Genomic DNA, 23,747 nt, shown 5'->3' with positions numbered 1-23,747 from the left:
GAGATAATTCAAGTTTTGCATGAATACAAAGATTGCTTCGCATGGGATTATGATGAAATGCCAGGTCTAGATCGAGAATTGGTGGAACATAGGCTACCAATGATCCCATGAAGGAAACCCGTGAAACAAAGTCCTCGAAGATTTGCTCCTGAAGTGATCGAGAAAATCAAGGGGGAAATTGAGAGATTGCTGAAGGCAAAGTTCATCAGGACTTCGAGATACCCTGACTGGATCTCGAATATAGTGCCGGTTATAAAGAAAAATGGGAAACTCAGAGTTTGCATTGACTTTCGAGATCTCAACATGACAACTCCCAATGATGAGTACCCTATGCCCATTGCTGAAAATATGATAGATGTCGCTGCAGGTAATGAAATTATGAGTTTGTTGGATGGTTATTCTGGATATAATCAAATTTATATTGCAGCTAATGACGTGTCAAAAACTGCCTTTCGATGCCCAGGTGCCTTAGGCGTCTACGAATGGGTGATGATGCCATTTGGACTTAAAAACGCTGGTGCGACTTATCAAAGAGAAATGAACTTAATCTTTCATGATTTGATTGGTAAGTTCGTGCAAGTTTATATTGATGACATAATTGTTGGCTCAAAACAAAAGAAAGACCATTTATATCATTTGAAACTAGCCTTCGAGAGAATGAGGAAATATGGTTTGAAAATGAATCCACTGAAATGTGCTTTTGGTGTCATAGCAGGTGAATTTCTGGGATTTATTATACACCAGAAGGGGATCGAGGTGGATAAGAACAAAACCAAGGCTATCATGGAGACCAGGCCTCCATCGAACAAGAAAGAGTTTCAATCTCTCTTAGGTAAGGTAAACTTTCTGAGGAGATTTATTTCGAATTTGTCTGGTAAAACTAAAGTGTTCTCTCCTTTGTTGCGTTTAAGAAAGGAGCAAGAATTTCGATGGAATGAAGAGCACCAGAGAGCATTCGAGGAAATTAAAGCTTACTTGGCTCATCCTCCAGTACTTGCACCAATCTCTAAAGAGAAGCAACTCAAGTTGTATATCTCAGCTAGCGATTCGACTATTGCGGGCATGCTGGCGCAAGATGATGATAATGGCATTGAGAGGGTCATCTATTATCTAAGTCGAATGTTAGTAGGAGCAGAAATCCGATATTCTTCTTTAGAGAAATTATGCTTAAGTTTATATGCTGCTTGTACAGAGTTGAAGTACTATATTAGGACTCGTGATGTTGTAATATTTTGTCAAAGTAATGTGATTAAGTATATGTTGTGTAAACCTGTTTTACATTCTCGAGTTGGTAAATGGGCACTTGCATTAACTGAATATTCGCTCACTTTCGAACCACTAAAAGCAATTAAAGGTCAGATACTTGCGGATTTTCTTGCTGATCACTCGAAAGAAACAAAAGATAATTTATACTTAACCATAAAACCTTGGCAGCTATATTTTGATGGGTCCAAGCATGAGTCAGGTGCTGGAATAGGTCTTCTAATCATAAACCCCCAAGGATTCCCAACTAAGGTGTCACTTGAAATGGACAAAAGGTACTCGAACAATGAAACTGAGTATCAAGCGTTGATAACTGGACTCGAAATATTAATGGATTTGGGCGCTCGAAATATATTGATCCGAGGTGATTCACAATTAGTCATCAAACAATTAACACAGGAATATAAGTGCCTAAATGAAAGGTTAATTGAATTAAAAAATCGAGTTGAACGATTACTTAACACTTTTGACGAAGTCGAATTACAACATATTTCTCGAGACTCGAATACTATTGCCAACAAGTTAGCTCAAATCGCTTCAGGATATAGGGTAAGTAAGAAGTGTTTGGAGAAACTATCACACGTACAAAGTGTATGGGCAGATCATCGAGAAACATTGAATGTGGGTTCTTCGTCTTCGAGTCAACCAGATTGGAGGAACAAGTTGATTGAGTATTTACAGAATCCCAATATAAAAGTTGAAAGAAAAATTAAATTCCAAGCCCTCAATTATGTGCTGCTAGATAACAAATTATATAGAAGAGGTTTTGATGGAATTCTGTTTAAGTGTCTTGGAAGTCATGAGAGTTATATAGCTATGGCAGAGATACATGAAGGTATATGTGGAGCACATTAGGCTGGGAAGAAAATGAAATGGGTTTTATCGAGAAAAGGTTTATATTGGCCAACCATGATTAAGGATTGTATCGAATTCGCAAAAAGCTGTGAAGAATGCCAGAAACATGGACCCATACAAAAAGCACCAGCGAGTGAGTTGCATTCGATCATCAAACCTTGGCCATTTCGAGGATGGGCAATAGATTTAATTGGACAAATACACCCACCTTCTTCAAAAAATCACAAATATATATTGGTGGCCATAGATTACTTTACAAAATGGGTTGAAGCTATTCCTTTAAAAGAAGTCGAGCAAAAAGACATAATTGATTTTATCGAGGATCATATTATTACAAGGTTTGGGATTCCTCAAATAATCACTACTGATCAAGGCATAGTTTTTACGGGTCGAAACATTGCTCGATATGCAAAGTCGAGGGGGATTAAGTTAATAACTTCAACACCATATTATGCTCAAGCAAACGGTCAAGTCGAGGCTGCTAATAAAGTTGTGATTAATTTAATCAAAAGACATATATCAAACAGACCTCGAAGTTGGCACGAGACTCTTGTTCAAGTACTATGGGCTTATAGGAATTCACCTCGAGATGCCACGAAAACTACTCCATATAAATTAGTATATGGCCATGAAGCTATTCTTCCTATTGATATTAACTTACAATCAATTCACATACAGAAACAAAATGAATTACCTGTTGAGGATTATTGGGATTTAATGTATGATGAGTTGATTTCTTTAGAGGAAGAAAGGTTAATTGCGTTGCAAAATCTTGTGCAACAAAAAGAAAAAGTCGAGAAAACATATAATAAGAAGGTTAAAGCCCAACGTTTCCAAGTTGGAGATCTGGTATTAAAAGTCATCCTTCCTATAGATCAAAAATCTCGATACTTGGGAAAATGGTCATATAATTGGGAAGGCCCCTTTGTAGTCAAGCAAGCATATTCAAAGAATGCATACGTAATTAAAGGGATAAATGATTCGAGTACAAGCAAAGTCATAAATGGGAAATACTTAAAACATTTTCATAAGAGGGTAGAATGATAATTATTCAATGCAGGACGAACATAAATTAAAGAGTGAAAAAAAAATGCTAATTATTACAAAATTGTTTTTTGAAGTTCTCGAAAGCTTTGTAAGTTTCGTCCAAATTCTTCTTGCGAGACGCACATTGAGCTTCTAAATACTTCTTCTGCTCCAAAGTCTTTGCTAGCCGAGAAGAAATGGCTTTGCCCTCTTCCTTAAGCCCTGTTTGATGTTGCTTGATCTCTTGACTCTTAACCTTCACCCCATCCTTCTTCGAGCGAGTTCTATCAAGCTCGTGTTTTAAAGCTTCGATAGCATGTTCGATATCAGCCTCCTCCTTTTACAATGCCTGCAAAGCAGAAATCATTTCTTCCGTTGATTTCTTGATAGAAACCAACTCGTCTCGGAGTTTCTCGAGCTTAGCACGGTCTCCTTCAGTTTCGACTTCAATTTGGGTCACCTCTTGATATGCAGTAGACCACTGAGTTCGAAGTTCCCAGGCGCGGCTAAAGGGCTTGATAAATGCTTGAAGCTCTAAAGAAATATCAGAAGGAAGGTCGGAATAACTGAGCAAGTCATCAATCATTTGTTGCACTTCCGTTTTGAACTCAGGAACGAGGAAGGCCTGATCAAGATCTTCAACGTATGCCTTCGAGCGAAAATAGTCGAGCAGGGGTTGGTAAGAAGGTGTTTCAGAAGCTGGCTCAACAACCTTCAATTTTTCTTTCTCTGACCCAGAGGGACCACTCGTCCAGTTGTCCAAAACCTCAAAGATAGTATTGATGTCTTCGTCCTCATCATTAAAGAAACTCATCAAATCCAAATCTGGAGAAGGAATTGAGGAGAGGCCTTGGACAGAAGAAGTAGCACCGCCCTGGGTTGAAGGAGAAGTGGTAAAAGGTCTAGGGGATTCAGTTGAACCTGCACAAAAGTAGATACATAAGAAACTTCCATTAACAAGTTATCATATCAAAGAGTAAAGTCGAAAGAAATATACCCTTGTTCGGACTCAAGGGAGGTTGTAACTCGAAAGAGGGTTCACCTTGAGCGGAGTCTTGCCGCATCTCCGTATTAGCCAAAGGTTCGGGTTGGAGAATCTTACCCTCTTCGACAGGAAGGGGAACTTCTATCGAAGCCATAGCAGAGGCAAGCGTCGCAACATCCACTTGAGGGGTAGACAACTGATGAAATGAAGAAGTCAGGCTAAACATCAAGAGAAAATTTGAGTTACAAGGTATGATAAGATGGAACATGTTGGGTTACCTCAGTGGCAAAGGGTACGCTTTTTTGCACCTCTCGAGACATCTCTTGAGAAGAATCCAGTGGGATAATCTCAATATCCTATTAATAGGATGTTAGAACGGTTAAAGGCATAAGAGAAATATAAATGAAGAAAGAAGTCGAAATTGAAATACCTTTGGGGCGGACTTCATGGCGTCTTTGAGCAACTTCTCGCCAGAGAGTTGTTGAGGTTTCTTGGGAAGAGGCAAGACCATCTTCTCTTTCCCTTTGTCTTGCTTCTTTGTGGTCGAGACCTGAATTGGAGGATAATTGATTAGTTATGAAACACGAGAAAGAAAATAACGTTGATATTTGAGTTAATTTACTTACAGTTTTGGTACTGTCTGAACCCACTCTTTGTTTCTTCGAGGTTCCAATACTCTGTAGAGTAGAAGCTCGAAAAGGTAAGATAAAATATTAGTTTTGAGAAAGACTGCAATCAAAACGAGCTATACCTTAGAACGTAAAGAAACTTTGTCAGCAGCGGTCTTTCTCTTTCGACCTTTCTTAGATATCTCTTTACCCTCGTCATCGTCACTCTCCCAATCAGGAGTTGGATCAACATGTCGAGGAACACGCTGAGGGATGGCAGCTACAAGGTTCGAGCAAAGAAGTGAGACAAGTTTAAGGTATACTCGAAAAAGAAGTAAGTGAAAAATATTTACCAGGAGGAGGGTTAATGTTATTGACCCAACATAATGGCCACCATTTGTTTCGAGGAAAATCGTACACGGAACATCTCGCGTAGGTAACTTTATTCTTTACAGGAACTTCTTTGCGCTCAAGGTAAAACGGGTCGAGTGTTTTCACCCAAGGAGGATGAGATACATGTTTAACTAGACCAAAAAGGGCATTTGGAAGAGGAGATATATGCTTTGGACAAAATTTTTCGAAATCAGTTTTACCTTGAGGGTTTATTACCTTTTTTGAGCGAATGTTCCATTGTACCATTTTCGATAATGAGACCGAAGCGTCAAAGATGGTTCGGTGCACATTGTTAGGTCGATAACAAACCTTAAAAAATTGTTCGAATTGATAAATTATAAGTTGATTCTTGAAAGTACCTGGTTGCTTAGGTCCCTGCGAACAAGAAAGAGGAGAATTAATCAGCTTTTTCAGAAAGCCATCAAAATCGATGAGTTTATCTACAATATAGTAACACCACCATCGAAGGTAGCATTTTGAGACTAAGAAGGAAGGAGAAAAGGTGGTCGGTGTAAGGTTAAGTTCTTTATCAGGGCGAAGGATGAAGTCAAGGACTTCTTCATAATTCCCTTTTTCGACACAAATATCCGCATCAATGCCTTCTTTACGTCGAAGGGGAAGAGGTTTCATTTGGCAAAGCCCAAACTGTCGAGCAAAAAGTTGGGGCTGATAAGGATAAAGTCTGACATCTTTTTGCCTCATACCCGACATGATCACATCCCAGGACAAGAATCCAAACCACAGGTCAGTTGAGGCTGGACTTATGCTACCAACTTGATTATTTTGACGCAACCATGTAGGACCTATCAAATTTGGTCGAATGAAAGGGGCTAAATCTTCAGTGAATTCAGTGAAGCTAAGGATGGCTCTAATATATTTCTCGAAATTGTCTACCAGACGCTTTCGAGGGGTAAGGGTTGTTAAACGAGCCCCTTCAAGTTCACATATGGGAATGGGTTTCGAGGGCAAATGAAGTTTCTTCTCCAATAGTGCGTTGAGCCAGAGTTGAAGTAGCCATAACGGGCCGGAGAGATTTCGAGGCCCAGATTCTCGAGCAAGACTTTCGGAGGCTTCATCAAGACAAGTATAAAGAGAAGCCAGAAGAAGTTTGCTTAAGCAAATTTTTCTTTGCAAATGAAGAGCCTGAGCTAAATTGTAATAATATTTTGGGACTTGAAGCGAAGGAGTGCAAAAGACACAGGCGGACAACCAGTACATAAGAAAGGCAATATGCTCTGAAGTTGAGACAGGCGTGCCAGGCTGTCCCATATGTGCGTTAATAAAAGCCAAATAGGTCTTCTTATCCCAAGAAATTGAAGTATCCTTGATCGAGATTTCCTCTTCAAAGGCGTCAGGATAAAACCTTTCTCCAATAGGCATTAACCCCGTTATGGCAGCAACATCAAGCAACGTCGGGCACATGAAGCCGCAAGGAAACTCGAAAGCCCGAGTCTCTCTATTCCAGAAGAAGATAGCAGAAAGGAGCATTTGAGGGTCGAAAAGATGGAGGTCGAACTTAGCTAGTTGGATAAACTCAAAAATACCTGTTTCTTTCCACTCTGAGGACATAGAAGCCTCTACACGAGCTAACCAAGAGAGGTGCCTTTCTTTAACAGGGGGAAACGCTCTAAAAATTTTGGTAGTATCCCCAAAAAGGTTTAGGTCTATTTCTGAGGAATAAATGAAAGGTAGGGTGGTGGAGTCCTCAGGCAAAAGGGTATTACCATATCTCTTGGTATTTTGGCCAGCAAAAGGACCAAGGAAAGCATGAACAGAACCATTTGCTAGAGAAAAAGGAAGAAGTACCTGAGATTGGTATATTTTCAAACTAGCCTCCTCCATGCCTGGAATTGGAATGAAAGTGTCATCACCCTCTTTGACCTTTTGAACTTGAGCACCAGCCATTAGCAGAGGAGTGCCCTGGGTAGTAGTTGCGGTGGCCATAGTGGTTACAAGAGTGGTGGTCATGGCAGCAGAAGTAGTAGCAGTCAAAATAGGGGAAGAAGTGGTGGCAGTAGGAGACATTGAAGAGGCTACGGCAGCTGAGGTGGATGCAGCAGAAGAAGCCATCAAAACAAGAGCAAAGAATGGAAGAATGAAAAAACCGAGGAGTACAGAGTTCGCCGGAGAAGAAGATTCAGAAACTGGACAAAACGAAGTGGCAAAGAAAGACTTGGGCGCCAAGGAAAGAAGTGGTGAATACGAAGTTTACCTTAGGGTAAAAGGAGTTTGATGGGCTTGAGGTAAAATGGGCCTGTAAATCATAAGCGTCAAAAGTAAAAAATTATACATGGGCGCCAGGATATTTTAATAACAGAAAAAAAACGGACACACGCGCCGTATTTGCCATCAATGTTGCTTCAACGGTCAGGTACATTAAATGCAAACTCAAGTACAGGTCAGAATAGGGTATCATCGAAAGAGGCGTACTTCGATTGACAAGTAAGTAATCAAAGCAAGTCTTTATAGGAATTCGAATCTCTCCGATCAGCATACACTTCAAAATCGAATTCCTAGGGGGGCATTTGTTGGGGCAACTCGAAGAAGAACGAGTCGAAATATTTGCAAGATTCCTCGAAAGAGATTATAAAGGCACGCGTCTACCAATGAACGAATGGGTAATTGTTTGAAATGGGACATTCGATGTGCTCGAAAAATAGTAACATGGTGCAAAGTACTTACGGTCATACAAGGAGAGTTAACGACTGGGTCGAGAAGTTAATTTACGTGAGATAAGCGGTTATGAGAAGTTACAAGTTAAAACCACGTGGTGAGCATAGTGGGCAGCGATTATCCCCTAATGATGTACGTGCATGAAATTAACTGCCCCTAATTAATTCTATAAATACAAGTACTACGCACCTTAACAAAGGTCGGAAAACTCATACTTTAAACAAATTCTAAAGCATTCTCTGCCTGCACATATGGCTTCCATGCGAGGAATCATCTTTGGGTATGATCATTTCTTGGCCACTTTCCTTTTCTCTTTTTAGGAATAGAGTTAGAGTTAGTGTAATCTTTTCCTTTTTCTATTTTCTCCTTTTAATTCCGCATTTATAGACTGTAAACCTTGTAATGCTTGGACATTATCTGAAATGAATCATGATTTGCATTGTTGATGTTCGTATTGTTCATTCTGTACGTTTAAGTATTTACATGTACAAACATTATTGCTTGATAATATTTAACGAATATCTAGAGGCAAGTAATCATTAAAGCTGTATATTGTCTTTCATAAAATCACAAGATATAAAGCACCTGAATTGAAACATTAACTGTGCTAGTCCGAGTAAAAAGAACCCATAAAACGAATTCCACCATAAACACCTTCTTATAATAATCTCGAGAATATATTTTCAAAATATTTAGTTATTTTTAGAATATAATTCTAAAAATACAAATCTCGATAGTATAATTTTATTATGTGAAACAAACGACTTCTATATATGACTTCACAAATGCTGGAATAAAATGGGGCTTGGTTCTTAAATAAAACTTATGTTGTTTTCCCAGTTTCTTTTTTTTCTTCTTAATGATTATCTTAAAAAACAAATAAGCACCAAGGGAAAAGTAGAGTGATATAAGCCATATATCTTCCAATTGAATTTAGTTGTAAGACTTGGTAGTACGCAAGGGGCCAACTTACCATATCACTCAGTGGTGCAACATCTCGAGGCCTCCACATCAATATTATTTAAGAAAGAAGATAGATAAACAAACAAAACAAAAACATCAGATATCATTATGATCACAACCATGAACTAAACCCTAACACACGAAACACAGTATAGTAGAGAAAAGAAGCAACTATATATATATGTGTGTGTTTTATTGGACCCCATGTATGCATGCATGCATGCATGGACGTGGTTTCACTGTCCAGCAGCGAAGGCCTCAACAGGGAAGGTCTTGGTGATGCCAGCGAGGCTCTTGAAGTGGATCTTGCCAGTGGGAGAGTCATCGACAGTGATCTCACTCACAGGAGGCCACAGCATGAGCTCTTTGGCCTTCACGCCCTTCAGCTTCTTTATCTTCTTCTTCGAGATGTAGCCTGTGATGTCCGTGTCATAACTCACCAACTTGTTTATCCTCTTGAACTCGTGCTCCACCTTCTTCTTCTGCACGATCCACATGTACCCCGTGCCCTTCACGTGACCAACTTCGATCACATCTGCTAGAGGGAGAAGCCCCGCTGGAAGCTCGAACTCTTGCAGCAGTGACACCGCCAGCTTTAGACCCTCCTCGTGACCCTTCTTCACGATACCTCCTTCCTTTTCGGCCATGTTGGTTCTGTTCAAGAGAAATAGAGAGTGATTCTTTTTTTTTTTTGGTTCGGTTTGGAGGTTTTCTTTGTGTGTGTGTGTATTTATAGATTGTGCTTGTGAGGGACAAGGTCTGTGCTTTGTGGAGATCGAAGTGAATCTCTTTGTATTTGCCGTATGATGTTTACTTTGGTTTTGTTTTGGTTCACCCTTGTCCACATGGGACGGGACGTGGGTGGGTGTGATTTTCGAGAAATAGTGAGATGTGAATGGCGACATAAAACCAATCTGAACAACCAATGCAAATCAAGGAATACTTGGTGTGAGTATTGGGGCGCCGGGGGTTTATGAAAAAGTACTATGTTTTTTGTGTGTGCATGTATTTAGAAAAGAAGGAGGTGACAATTTTGAAATAATTAATGTCCGACCTTTTTACATTGATTATTGTTCAATTCAATGTAGAATAGTAAATTCTATGCTGGTTCTTAATTTAATCGATGTAAAAACTGATGTAAATTAAAATATACTATTTTACACCATTAAACAATGTTTCATGTAGAAAAGTGTGTTGATATATCACAGTTTTAGGATAGAGAAAAACAAATAGAGTAAAAATAATGTAGTAATTCTGTTTTTTAATATAAAATATATTTTTATCAAATTATTTAAATTAAAAATCAAAATTATTTTTACAACATCTGAAGATACATTTTTAACATTTCTTCTTGTTTTGGAGGATGCAAACTTTTATTTTTATTCTTCAAAATTTAACCTGTTGTTTTAAAATGACTTAATAAAATTATAAACACTCCAATCTTCTATTATAGAAGACTCTTATCTTACTAAAATAATATTGCTTCCCTCTCATATGACTGGGCCTTAGAACTTTTAACTTTTAATTTTTTAGTCAACTCCTTAATTTCAATCCTTATGGACAATATTTTTGTATCATAACTTTATATCTTTAATTCAATGACCTTCAACTCTAAATTAATAATTTCTAAACAACACTCTTACAAAGCTCAATTTTTGTAATTTTTTCTTTATTTCATCTTCTTTTCTATCTAAAGTTTCAGAAAATTAAATTATTTGGATATACATTGGTCATTGGGCTATAATAATATCCAAGTTAGTTACAATTGTCTACCAACAAAAGGCTATAATTAATAAACTTAATGAATAATGACATCTTAACTTGGACATGGTTGAAACATGTACTCACACACAATTCACTAATCACTGTCTTTTACATAAAACTAGGAATGAAATAAAAAAAACAAACATATATTATGTATTATTAAGTGTCACAAATATGTTGTGACATGTTTGAAATTAATTCTAATTTTGGTTTTTTTTTATGAAAATATATTATTTTTGTTTTTTTAGGATGCACATCAAATGTTTAAGAAGATTCTCCTGAGGAATCGTAGTGTTAAAAAATGTAATTTTACTAATTTAGAATAATTTAGAGTGATTTACAACAATATTAGAGACTATCATACTTTAGACACCTATTTATGACATTTTACGAGACTTAGATGAATTTTAAAAACTTGGAAACAATTTAGGTCAAGTTAGGTGTATGATAAAATTCCTCAACGGATAAATTAGTTTGGTTAACCTAAGGATGAAAAATAAATTTGTACTTGTGGATAATATCCAAACCTATCTCAACTTTGATGGAAAATAGTCAGTTTGACCAAATACAAATACAAGTATTGGTATGTGTAAATCGAATTTATTAAATCTTGAGCAGTTTGATGGGTATACATGATACCTGATAGGGATGAGACACAAATTCAATTATGAGGACGATGATAAATATAGAGTATAAACTCGAGGACGAGAACTGAGATATTGAAACTTGCACCTATCTCACCCTATTATCATCCATAGGTTAGTTTAATGAATTTGTTAGATGATTTAACCAAGTGATTTAGTTAAGTAATTTTTTTTAGTCAGACAAATAAGTTAGCAAAATATATATATATATATATAATAACTCAAGTTTAATAATCACATATAATTAGAATGATAACTAGTATAATAGGTATTAACTAATTTAAAACTTTGCCTAGCAGTTAAATTAAGCTATATTAAAACAAAGCATAAATTAAAACTATATTTAAACTTAGCCTAAAACTTAAGAGCTAAATCGGGCTAAATTAGGCTACATTAATAATTAGCCTAAATATTAAGTTTTATTAACACTTAGGAACCAAATTATTAAAAATTTAGACTATATTAAAATTTAGCCTAAATTAAAGCTTATAAAAAATATTTAAAAATTATCCTATATTAACTTTAAAATTTAAAGTAACCTTGTCAAAACATGGTGAAAAATAAAATGTGCAGGAGTACTGTGGCTGCAAACTGCAGTATACCTTGGAGACAGGCTTCCTATTATTATCAAGCTTCTCCTTCTTATTGGGTCTCAGCAAGCTGAGTCGCCCTCTTAACAATCTTGGCATAAGGAAACTTGAGCCTCTAAGGGAACATGGACTTATAAAAAAGGGAACATGTGACCTACTACGTCTACATGAGTACGTAAGTCACAACAATAAAGTGGGGTGTTGGAGAATTATAAAGTTTCGCATCAAACACAAACAAAAGTATATATAAGCTCAGAGGAATTAATATAATCAAATTGGATATTTTGAACAATTCAATTCTCAATTTCTCATGCTTAGTATAAATCTAATCCAGTTCACACTCTCCTACAGAGCCTGCACTACAAATTCCAAATCACAATACCATTTTTGTGCACGAGCAATCGCAATTTAAAACCAAACTAAACAACCAAAAATGGATAAATATAGTTTTATCGGGCACTTGAAAAAATTATAAAAAAGAAATCTTATTACCCTTATAACATCACAAAAGGTTCATTCGAAAACTTGCCGGAATATCTATTCGGACTGATTACGGTTACGGTTACGGTTAAATGAGTTAAATTTGATATGATAGAGAACATCAATTGATTGCTATATTATTATTTGTTATTTTCTGAAATGCACTATTTATCAATTATTACAAGCATTTCCTAATAAATCATTTCATATCTCATTATGATTAAAAAAAAATGAAAACACAGTTAATTTCATTGTTATTATTTATAGTTGTGAAAGCTGCAACAAGTTGCATAATTATTACTCCCATCTCCAAATATAAGGTCACTTGTCAGTCTCCTCCGTGCGAGTCTTTTTCTATAAACAAGTGAATGATGGCAAATCCAGTGAAGCTCTGGCAATAGACTTATATTCTTCAAGTTTTTCTAAATCCTTTGACGTGAGTTCCTGTCCGTGCATGTAAATTTTGACATCAAATATAGGCACACAAATAAGATATTATAAAGAAAAGTCTTTTGGAGCGAAAACTATGATTTTCAAATGACCATAAGCCTTCCCTAATAATTATATAACACGAATACTTTTGTTTTATGCACCTATAGTTCTCATCACGAGCCCTTGGTTGCAAAAAAAAATAAAAAAATAGCCAACTAAGAGGGACTATTTCATTAAAAGGTCATCATTAGTTACCTTATTATCCCACGCTCTTATGTAGCCCACAAGATTGATTTGCATCTTCTGCTTATCATCAAGGTCACTGTTCGCATCAATTAGGCAAACATGCTGCAAAATGAGTCCCAAGTAATCTCCATTGTTAACAACCATTCGCAGGACCAAATATATAATGTATAATCACAGAATCAAAGAAAGGATCAAACCAAGACACTGAATTATTAGGCCTATAAATGTCTCTGATTGCAGAAAAACAATATGATTGTCCAAACCATGAACTTCCATTCAAGTATAAAAAAAATCCAGGATGACTGTGTAATGTGCTCTTGCACTAAAACTCATAAGAATTTTGTAAACTCGATAAACATGAATACTAAAAGGTGGATCAAAAGTTCCTGATGTGAACCGAAAACAGAAATTGTATAGTATTATAATTGATTACTCACTATTTTTTTGTAGGAAACACAGGAGAAGTCCAAATTAATGCTAACCAATATCTTGAAGTTCCTATCTGTATCGACCTTGGCCCAACCGATGTAAAGCCCAACAGCTTGATCAGGAAGAGCAAGAATTGCATTATCTGGATTAAGGAATTAAAATTTATCAGATTAATGGAAAGATGTTAAACTTACTAAAAGGCTAAATTTGATCAGAAAGTGCATGTCAGCTGCTTTGAATGTACCAATATTAACACAGTCCTACACTGTTTGAAGAGTATGTTCTTGGAAGATTACTAGTTAATTCAATGTCATAGCATCATCTAACTAGGAACATGGAAGCTCAAGCTCGATAGAGGCCTAAAATTTGTGGTTCATGTTACCATTTTCATGAAATGAGAAAGACCGAGTTTTACAAACCTGTGGCTTCCTGTAGACATCCACTAACATACAAACCACTCAGATGAATTGGCTCAATAGGTAATGTGTTATCTAACCCTGCCAACATTAGTTTGAAAAACTACTCTGATCAGAGACAAAGTATTTACAGAAACCAATCAACATTCAGAGGAACTAATAAGTGCATTACAGTCATCAAAAGGTGGAAGAGCCCATAGCTCAGGCTGAAACTCTAGAAGTGAATGAAGAACAACATTTGCTAGCCCGTGACAATCAGCTTCCCTTCGAGATGGGATAGCCACTACCTTCATTTTTGCAGCATTGGCTGCCTTGACACCAACTCTGTCAAAGTACACTGGAGAACATAAATTATGTGTAGCAAGTATGAATATTACTTACATGACAGAAATCTGTGGCTGCACAAAAAAGAGCATAACAAACTTGGCAGGAGATGCTGCGACATATCATGATGGTGAATCAAAGCAGTGAAAGTGATATGCTCAATATCTTGAGATGAATACATAGTAGTTGACTACTTGAGATAATCTCTTCTCAACATATACAGATACCTCAATACCACCTATATTGTTTCTAGATCCACCAAACTGTCTGGGAGCATTATTTTGAGAGTAGTTAACTTGAAAACTTAATTGACTTGCAGAAGCAAGTAATGGATAGTTATGCATTATGAGATTTTTAAGAGTTTAATTTCTCTGCAATGTTAGTGAAAAAATCTTTACACCGTCAATTAATCAGAAATTATGATAGGAATGACTTTGAAGGTAGTTATTATATCAGTCAATAAACTTATTACACATGACAATTTGTAATTGAATCACTGTGTAAAATCTGTTTACATTGTTGGTTCATAGACTATTCTCATTTTTTAAAATAATAGAGTTTAGAATTAACAGGCAATGTCTCCTGTAAGACCGTGGATGTGATCTCAATAAACTAACATATTAACTCTTAATAAGAGGGATTGAAAAAAGTAAAAGATCGACTTCTTATATAATGTTCATTTCAGCCAGAAGAGATTCATCTAATTGCATATATCTTACTCATATAATGTTCATCACGGTATAATTTTTCACACCTTTTGCACTCAACAGCCTCCCACACTTGTTTTAGGCTTCTAGATTTGGATATGGCCAAAGGATTGGTTGATGTTATACTTCCATTATAGGCTTCATCACTGGTGGTACAGTGGCCTCTTCATCAATGATCACTCTCTGGTTTGAATTATCTTGCCAATTTTAGACAGTGCAAAAGCAATCTGACCCGAAAAATACTAGACCATCCTTGGTCAAGATTAGAATTTGCTGTCAGTTTGTCATGCGATCAAGAGCTTGTGAAGCCATGAAATTACTTCAAGCCAACTGGTTGTAAGTTTAATAAAAAGCACAATAGAAAATAAACTCTAGTAGACTTACAAGGAATCCTCAATCACCAGGCAGTTAACTGCATCTACACCCATTTTCTTGGCAGCTTCTTCGAATCTGCAACAAATAGTTTTTTTTTACTACTGTGACAAAATTGGAATAGTATACTTGATTGAAAAAATGAACATTCCGACTAAACAAAGATGTAAAAAATGAGAATGTTGAGAGATCACGATTCTGAAGGAAAAATTATATAATTGCATGGCTTTGAGATAATAGTACTTGATTATTTAGTGCTAATGTTGAGAAAATCTGCTAAAACTTGGGATGGTGGATACTTATTTGCTACCAAAAAATGTTACAGTTGTTAATTGGCAATGGATCCATATCTTTTCGAAGTTTTGTGTTTCCTGTATGAGAAGACAAAGTGCAGAAGTAGAATATTACAAATATGGAGAGGGCTTCCCAGATATAACTTGATCACTTCCTAGAATTGCAGAAAAGCTTTCTTTCCAACCTAAAAAAACCATAATAAGTATCAAGGGAAAAAATTTAAGCAGGAAACTAAATGTCAATGAGGAAAAGCAAGTGTTTATAACCCAAAAGAAAGTATAAAAGAAGAAATACAAAAAAGGTGGGTATTACTTCCAAGTAATTGGCATTGTCAGATACTACTCAGCTATGCTGACAAGTCAAAAACCTTTAAATTTTCCCTACAAGTAAATTTGGTCAAATTTTGGACATTTATTTCTATTTAAAAAGCATGGATAAAGATTAAATGTTTATATTTGTAGATCATGTTTTCTAAATTCTATGTCAGATATTCTTCCAAATTCCATCATACCTCATTTATATGGATTATTGCTGATTAATTTTAAAGACATTAGGCTAGTCTGCCTAGTCATTCAATTGATTTCAAAACCTTAAGCCAAAAATATGAAAAGAAAAGAAGAACTAAAACTATGTTGTTATCTTTGGCAGAAGATACTTAAGAAACTAGTACCTGTGTTTCTACATACTACTTAACTTTCTCAGTAATCAATTCAGAAGTAATAGCAAGAATGGAAAGCTGTTATGTAATACTCCTAGAAATTGAAAGACTTTAAAATGAAAGTCAGTAATAAACAACAAGAAGCTAGTCCAGAGAAACAACCTTTGTGATAAGAAATTTTTGCATCTATGTATTCTCGCAAGGAATTTGAAGCAAGAGCTATCGGCACTCCATTTTTCTGGAGATGTTTGATAATGCGATTAGCACCAGGTAATGCTTTGGCCTTTGCCCACCTAAACCAATTAATGATTTGAAAACAAGAACCAGTAATGTGTAAGCAATTCAAATATCAGAGTTTCCAACAGGTTTGACTTAAGTTATTAAAAAAGAAATGCATTATTTTGAAAATAGGTTCAGAAGATATAATTAATAGTATTTCTTACGGATTACAAATGCATTAATAGTATTTCTTACTGATTACAAATTATTTTGAAATGCATTATTTTGAACCATATTCAACCTTCCATACTAGATATCTTCATTTTAGTCTGACCTCATAGCTTTTGGTTGCATTTAGGGTGGGGGGGGGGGGCGTCACAGGAAGTAGGATGAGAATGTTATTGACTTAGGGTATGTTTGATTTCTATTTTCAAAAACAGTTTCTAGTTTTCAAATTGGAACTAAACAAGGTTACTCGGGCAGCTGGTGGAGAATGGAGGAAGGCACAAAGCGGATAGTGGAATTGAGAAAGGAGATGAAGAAGATGAAAATAGAAGATAATGAGAAAAAATCTATCGCTTTCTGTTCTTAAGCTCTTCAAAAACACTTCTTTTGGAAACAATATTCAAAACTTAATACTAAATTTTAGATGAGAAATTGATTGGTGAGTAGTGTGACATTGTTTTAGAAAACAGTTTCTAAAACAAAAAAAAAAAAGAGTGAGAAAAGAATCAAACAAGCCCTTATTGATACCTTTCCCTGTAGAGAGGAGTGATTTCTTTGATAAATTGGTCAGCTGTGAATGGAAGTTCATAGTCCTTAACTAATATAGCTGCTGATTCCTTTTGTGTCATCCCCAGCCTCTTCTTCTCCTCCTTCTCCATGTCCAGTTCTTTCCCATACCTCGCCAAAAACTCATTCAACACACCCCTTGTTGCCCTTTCTGCACACCAATCACCAACACACATGCATGCTTTAGAAACAACCCTAAAGGAACAAAATTGCACCAACACTATAGTTGAAGTGAACAAAAGAGATCAGAGAGAATACCAGAATCCAGAAGGGTGCCATCCAAGTCAAAAATGACAGCCAAAACCTTGGCCCCTTCATTGCAGCCATTGAACTCACAGCAGCAACTCATGTCAGCACCAAATTTAAGGCTATAAATACTACAATGAATAAAAGATCTGTGCGTTTATGGATACCAATTCCAACTTTTAAGGAATTTCACTCTATAAAATGAGTAGTTCCCAAATTGTATGATTATGGGGCCTTTGAAGAAGCTAGCAAACAATGAATGCAAACAAAAGAATCATTATCTAACGCAATCTGAATGGCATAATAAAACCTAAATTGCAGATAGATTAAAAGCAAAGTATGCTGAGTGATATTATCATAAATTCTGGGTTATGTGAAGCATAAATAATCGGCGGTAGTTGATTATGGCGTCACCAGCATGATCCTTTGGATATTCCATCAAATGACGTTACTTAACAAAATTAATTGCCACATCATGTAACCGTTTATGTTACTTAACAAAATTCTCAGTTTTTAAATTATATAAAAATGTTTTTTTTATTGGTTGGAGGATAAAACATTTTTCAATGAGACTATATGTTATGTGCAATTAAACTCAAATCATTTTAACAACTAGTATTTTAGCAAATAATTATAATTTTAAATGAATTATACATATGAATAAATAAATATTATATTTGAATTTATAATTTATATTTTTAATTAATGATAAATAATTTATATTGTAACAAAAAAATTATTTTTATTTATTGATAATTTTTAAAATTTATTAATGTTAAATTTATAAATAATTATCATGAATAAAAACTAAATTATATAAAAAATTGAAAAAAAAAACTTTCACAAACTCTTTCATTAAAAAAAATTCTAAAAATACTATCATCTTCTAATATGATAATTCGTATTTAATATATAAGAATTAATTAAATTTTTATAAATTTGATTAGAATATAATTTTTTTATACTGTAATCCAATTATAATTTTTTTTATTAACTATTATTTTAGCTTATGTATTTAAAAAGTTAAATGTTTAAAATTGGATAAATAAATAAATAATTGATTATATAAAAGAATCCTTATGAATGCATGACATTTAAAAACACTCTAGTGTAATATAGAGTTTACATTTAATATATAAAAATTAAAATTAATTAATCACCTAAAAATTACCTAAAACTATAACCCTGCACTTTGCATGACACAAGATTGTTTATCCTAACAAATGAAATGACTTTGGTCAGAAAAAAAAAAAACAAACAAACAAACAAATGAACAAAAATGACCTAATTAAGAACTACACCTGCCTTTACATAAATATAGCCCCCCACTTTACATGGCACAAGATTGTTTATCCTAACAAACGAAACCACTTTAGTAAAAACAAACAAACAAACAAACAAATGAAACAAAAATGACCTCATAAAAAATTACACCTACCTTTACATAAACTATAACCCTGCACTTTACATGATACAAGATTGTTTATTCTAACAAACGAAATGACTTATATAAAAAAACAAACAAACAAACAACCAAATGAAACAAAAATGATCTTGTAAAAAATTACACCCATCATTAAATAGCCTATAATCTTATTAATGCTTGCATCACAAACGAGAGAATGGAATTATCAAAACTTTGAGTTTGGGAAACTGAATTGGAATGGACATATATGTATCCTTTCATTTTTATTTTCAGTTTTCGCATGATCATATTATGTAAAATTTGTGTCTATCTTTCTCATTCTCCTCATATACAAATTTTAATATGGTTCCACTTTTTTTTTTTATTATTATTATTTTTAACGAGAGACAGACAAAAATAAAATTCGCATGATACTATCGTGTCAAAAGTAAACAAACATTTATGAATTGGAGTAGTTCATTCGTGCAAAACCTTTTACACAAGTAAGAAGAAATAGCAAACCAATATTTGGGATAGTTTATTAATGCAAAGCTAAAACCTTTTACGCAAGCAATAAGGATCTGTAAACCGTTATCATTAACTAGTTATGTAGCTTTCAAGTTCAACCATTTTCTGTCCATCACTTTCAGTGGAATTCATCCTATGATCACTTGGTCATCGTACAACACCAGATAACCTCTTGCATAATTAGTTTTACAGACAATGGCTACATATCACCGAAATATTATCAATAAATAAATAACATCTGTTAAAATACTTTTTTAATCTATATAATTTTACTTATTTTATCTTTCAATCTCTATAATTAAAAATAGACTCTTTTAATCCTTATACTTATCTTTTTCAATCACTTTTGTCCCTATATATTAATATAAATTTTTTTAATCTCTATACTTACAATTTATTAATAATTTTAGTCTTTATTATTAATTTTTTTATTTATAATATTATCCATATTATGTTGATATGATTAAAGTTTAGGATTTAAACAATAAACTTTGTAAGACTAAAAAAAACCAAATTTAAAGTAATTTTATCTAAATAAGAAGATTTATAAATTATATAGATTAAAAAAGAAAAATATTGAGACTAAAAGAATTCATTTTAAACTAAAGACTAAAAAGTAAAATAAATGAAACTATACAAATTAATAAAAAAAATTTAACCTATAAAATGAAGTGAAACTAAATGACTAAAAAATTTTAACCTAAAAAAATAAAGATATAGTCTTTCTATATACACTTAAATATTTTGACCTTTTTATTTAAATTTTCTTTAAGTTGATGTTCAAAATAAAATAAACTAATTGTTTATTTAAATTTCCTTATAACAAAAAAAAAGTGACTTGAAAATATAGGATTAAAGAGAAACGAGCCAAAGAAAAAGAGAGGCGATAGAAAAGAGGGGGGAAAAAGAGTAGAGAATGGAGCCCAAAGCCATGGGGAAAAAAGACAAGGCAAAATAAAGAAGAAAAACACCTTTTCTTTCAAAGATCTTTATTTAGCTTTTTTTTTTTTTAAAAATTATTTCTTTACTTTTAATTAAATTTCTCATTTCTTAAGAACATTTAAAAATGTATTTAACCCAGCTTACTTTAAAAAAATAAAATAAAAAAAAGCTCAAATAACTGAAGATGAACACTACTTGATAATCTTTTGATAAAAACCTATATTATGATTAAAGGCTATTTTCCTGACTTGTGAAACAAATGCTTATTTTCCTGATTGCCAAGTGTTGAGATCAGAAGCAATTAGCAGGAATAGAATTGATAAAGAATGGAAGGCAAGGTTAAACAATCATGGAAGAATCAACCTCCAACATTGCAGTAAAAGTTGTAGCATTTCATTGGAAAAGGAAATACACCATAAGCAATCCTCATCAATCAAATCCCCCACAGACAGGAGGAAAAGGCTTAGGAATGAAATAGGCCATTTCCTGACACCACACAAATAAAAACATACCATAAATATAGCACAAATGGAGTTTCTTTTTCCCCTATCGGGAAGTATGGCCGATCAACAAGAAACAAAGACGAAACAATGGAACCCTATCTCTAGCTAATACACAGATAAGTAACCGGCCCTCATGTTTCATTCCCAAACACATGCATCAAATCCCAAGGAAGTCGCCACCAGCCATCGGACTCACTGCAAAACAAGTAATGAGCTGAGAAAATTGTAGCGATCAAATGGAAGTAAAATTCCAGCTATCACGTAGGAAACAATTACTCACCTCTGCATCATCTGCTCCACCAAGCTTGGCAGTGCCATTCACTTTCTGGGCATCTTCTGTAATAGCAAGTGAGAAAATTGTAGTTAACACGTTAGAAAAGAAGCACTAAAGAGGACTTAATTATCATAATTAAAATAATGCCCAAACAAATAATAGTAGCTACAGTTTTAGAAAAATCATTTTGTTTAGCATCAGAGATCACTATCTCGACGACTTTCTGTGTAGATTAGCATCCTTCAATATCAGTTTCAGGAGAAATTCTTAGCTAGACAGTCTGCCATGTCATCTTAGGCACACAAATCATTACTTGATGTGTAAAAGCACATTTAAAGAAGATGCATTTTTATCATGGACTCCACAACCTTACACATCAAATAATGATTTAATGGTAAACCATGCCTAGCTATCCTCGCTGTACACAACAGATGTTGCCTTTGTCGTATTAACACACCTTAATAGAACTATATAAATAGTAAACCAAAGTCTTCTAGCTATAATTACCTCCATCTTCTGGGATGTCAGAAGTCCACAAAGTCAGGTTGTCCCTGAGAAGTTGCATGATTAAGGTGCTATCTTTGTATGACTCCTCATTCAAGGTGTCAAGCTCAGAAATAGCTTCATCAAAAGCCTGCTTTGCAAGATGACAAGCTCTGAAAATAGAAAATTACAATCACCCACATAAACACAACACAAATCAACAATCATAATTCAGGATAGGAATCAAACTCACAAACCTTTCGGGTGAATTCAAGATCTCATAATAGAAAACTGAGAAATTTAAGGCTAGACCCAATCGAATGGGATGTGTGGGTGGTAATTCAGCCTCTGCTGCAGTGGTAGCAGACTGCAATAAACAAAACATACTAGTTTTAGGTAGGGGATAAAAAGAAGGGGAAACTCCTTTTGACTTTTGAGTAACAGCTGTTCCAAAAGGTACATCGCAAAATATATGTAAGAAAAATAATCATAAATCATATGATAAAAACAGACAGAACCAAGTAAAATGAGAACACTGATTCATTGCTAGAAGGAACCAATTACAAGTTATTTTTTCGAAGCACTACAAACTTGATCGCATCAAAAGAAAAATTGGCAGTACCATCAATAGATGTTAGAGAAAAATAATAGTAGAAAAGCAATCTAAATGAAACAAAAGTTTCTCCAGTTCCAGCAATCAATCCTGCCCCAAAAACTAGAGATTATAATAATTTAAGGAACGCAAATGACAGGTGAGGAAGAGGGTAAATCAATGCAGCCTAATCGGGCATGAATGGTTTAATTACAAACATCATGTGCATTGACAAGAAAGAATACCCACAATCACCAAATACTCATGGACAGCATGTTGCAAACAACAGTTGTTTTGGTTCAATACAAGACCATAACAAAACCATGAGACTATTATATCAACCAAAACCAAAAATGAAGAGCAAAAGAATCCTCTTGAATCCATTGCTAACAGGCAGCACATAATTTCAATAAACCCAGCAAATAACCATCCATAGGATAGAAAACATCATATAAACTGCAAAAACAATATAAATTGTACCTCATATGCTTTCATAGACTGATCAGCAGCTTCCTTCTTCTCATTGCCTGACTTAAATTCAGCAAGATAACGATAATAATCTCCTTTCCTGCAAACAGAACATTTCAACATCCCTCAATCCAGTTGCGCAAAGAAAAAAATCATCAAAACAAAACCTGTGTGACAAAGAACAAGACACGAACGCTCACATCTTATAGTAAAACACAGTGGATTCCCCAGCTGTAGCTGAAGGTATAAGGTGTTCGTCAATCACTCTCATAACATCATTACAGATGTTCGAAAGCTCCAATTCAACCTTCTGCCTATACTCCTTAATCCGTTTCGCATTCAATTCATTCCCTTTTGTCTCTTCCTTTTGCTCTATGGAAGACAAGATCCTCCACGACGCTCTGCGAGCACCAATCACATTCTTGTACCCCACAGAAAGCAAATTCCGCTCCTCCACGGTCAGTTCAACGTCGAGATTCGCAACATTCTTCATTGAATCCACCATCTCTGTCAAAACAGACGCAAGAGCAAAACATCACAAATCAAGCCTCGCATCCGACAAGATCACACTAAATACGATAAAAATTAACAACACTTTCAAGTACGATGCTACAAATTGAACATGCAGTAGCAAAAAATTGAAGCAGCACACACGCAATCCGAACGCAGCTTCCAAAATCAGAAAACGGAAGTTAAAATAAAACTTGATAAAATGGAAAACAAAATTCCTTTCGAAACCCTAACCGATTCCTTTTTCTCTACTCCTCTCGCAACCGAACTGACAGTAAAGAGTAAACCAAATTGACTAATAAAAAATATGTTCCTCACTGAAAACGATACAAAAACGAAAAAAGAGGACACAAATTTACTCAAATTAGTAGAAAGACACAATCGCAGAAAAAGGTATCACAAAAAAAAACATGCGCGTGATTCGGACCTTCGTATCGCTCAGCCTGTTCGGCGAGCTTGGCGATGTAGACGAAATTCTCGCGATCCTTGGAGGAAGCCATCGCCGATCTTTCCGAAACTAGGGTTTGCGAATTTCTCTCTCTTTTTTCTCTCAGTCTGTGATTCTTCTTGGTCGAGGCTCCGTAGAAAAGAGCGCGGTCGTGAAATGTCAAATCTGTCCCTTCCTTTTCTTTTATTTTCCCTTCTCGCTCTTCCTTGACTCCA

The 23,747-nt window shown here is 34.8% G+C and overlaps 3 protein-coding genes across 3 annotated transcripts; all 3 read right to left on the bottom strand.

Moving 5' to 3' along the window:
- Window positions 1-8,778: 8,778 nt before the first annotated feature.
- Window positions 8,779-9,477, bottom strand: LOC109810374 (uncharacterized protein At5g01610). The gene has a single exon (XM_020373829.3). It carries the CDS (start codon window positions 9,411-9,413, stop codon window positions 9,003-9,005), a length of 411 nt encoding a protein of 136 aa, XP_020229418.1. The 5' UTR covers window positions 9,414-9,477; the 3' UTR covers window positions 8,779-9,002.
- Window positions 9,478-12,356: 2,879 nt separating this feature from the next.
- LOC109810341 (bifunctional riboflavin kinase/FMN phosphatase) lies at window positions 12,357-17,799 on the bottom strand. Its single transcript, XM_020373778.3, has 10 exons — window positions 17,392-17,799; window positions 17,095-17,284; window positions 16,285-16,415; window positions 15,579-15,648; window positions 15,183-15,248; window positions 13,940-14,091; window positions 13,771-13,848; window positions 13,360-13,493; window positions 12,932-13,024; window positions 12,357-12,688 (listed from the first exon to the last, which is right to left on the bottom strand). Exons 1-10 carry the CDS (start codon window positions 17,480-17,482, stop codon window positions 12,599-12,601), a joined length of 1,095 nt encoding a protein of 364 aa, XP_020229367.1. The 5' UTR covers window positions 17,483-17,799; the 3' UTR covers window positions 12,357-12,598.
- Window positions 17,800-20,625: 2,826 nt separating this feature from the next.
- GRF9 (general regulatory factor 9) lies at window positions 20,626-23,691 on the bottom strand. Its single transcript, XM_020373795.3, has 7 exons — window positions 23,512-23,691; window positions 22,775-23,081; window positions 22,587-22,674; window positions 21,772-21,881; window positions 21,539-21,687; window positions 21,038-21,093; window positions 20,626-20,952 (listed from the first exon to the last, which is right to left on the bottom strand). The coding sequence occupies exons 1-7, from the start codon at window positions 23,582-23,584 to the stop codon at window positions 20,950-20,952; spliced, it is 786 nt and encodes a 261-aa protein (XP_020229384.1). The 5' UTR covers window positions 23,585-23,691; the 3' UTR covers window positions 20,626-20,949.
- Between the last annotated feature and the right edge of the window lie 56 nt (window positions 23,692-23,747).

Source organism: Cajanus cajan, chromosome 10 (assembly GCF_000230855.2).
Source record: "Cajanus cajan strain Asha chromosome 10, NIPB_CcT2T_4, whole genome shotgun sequence".
Taxonomy (NCBI): domain Eukaryota; kingdom Viridiplantae; phylum Streptophyta; class Magnoliopsida; order Fabales; family Fabaceae; genus Cajanus; species Cajanus cajan.
The sequence above is the reverse complement of the archived record's forward strand: the minus strand, read 5'-3'. Positions and strand labels throughout refer to the sequence as shown.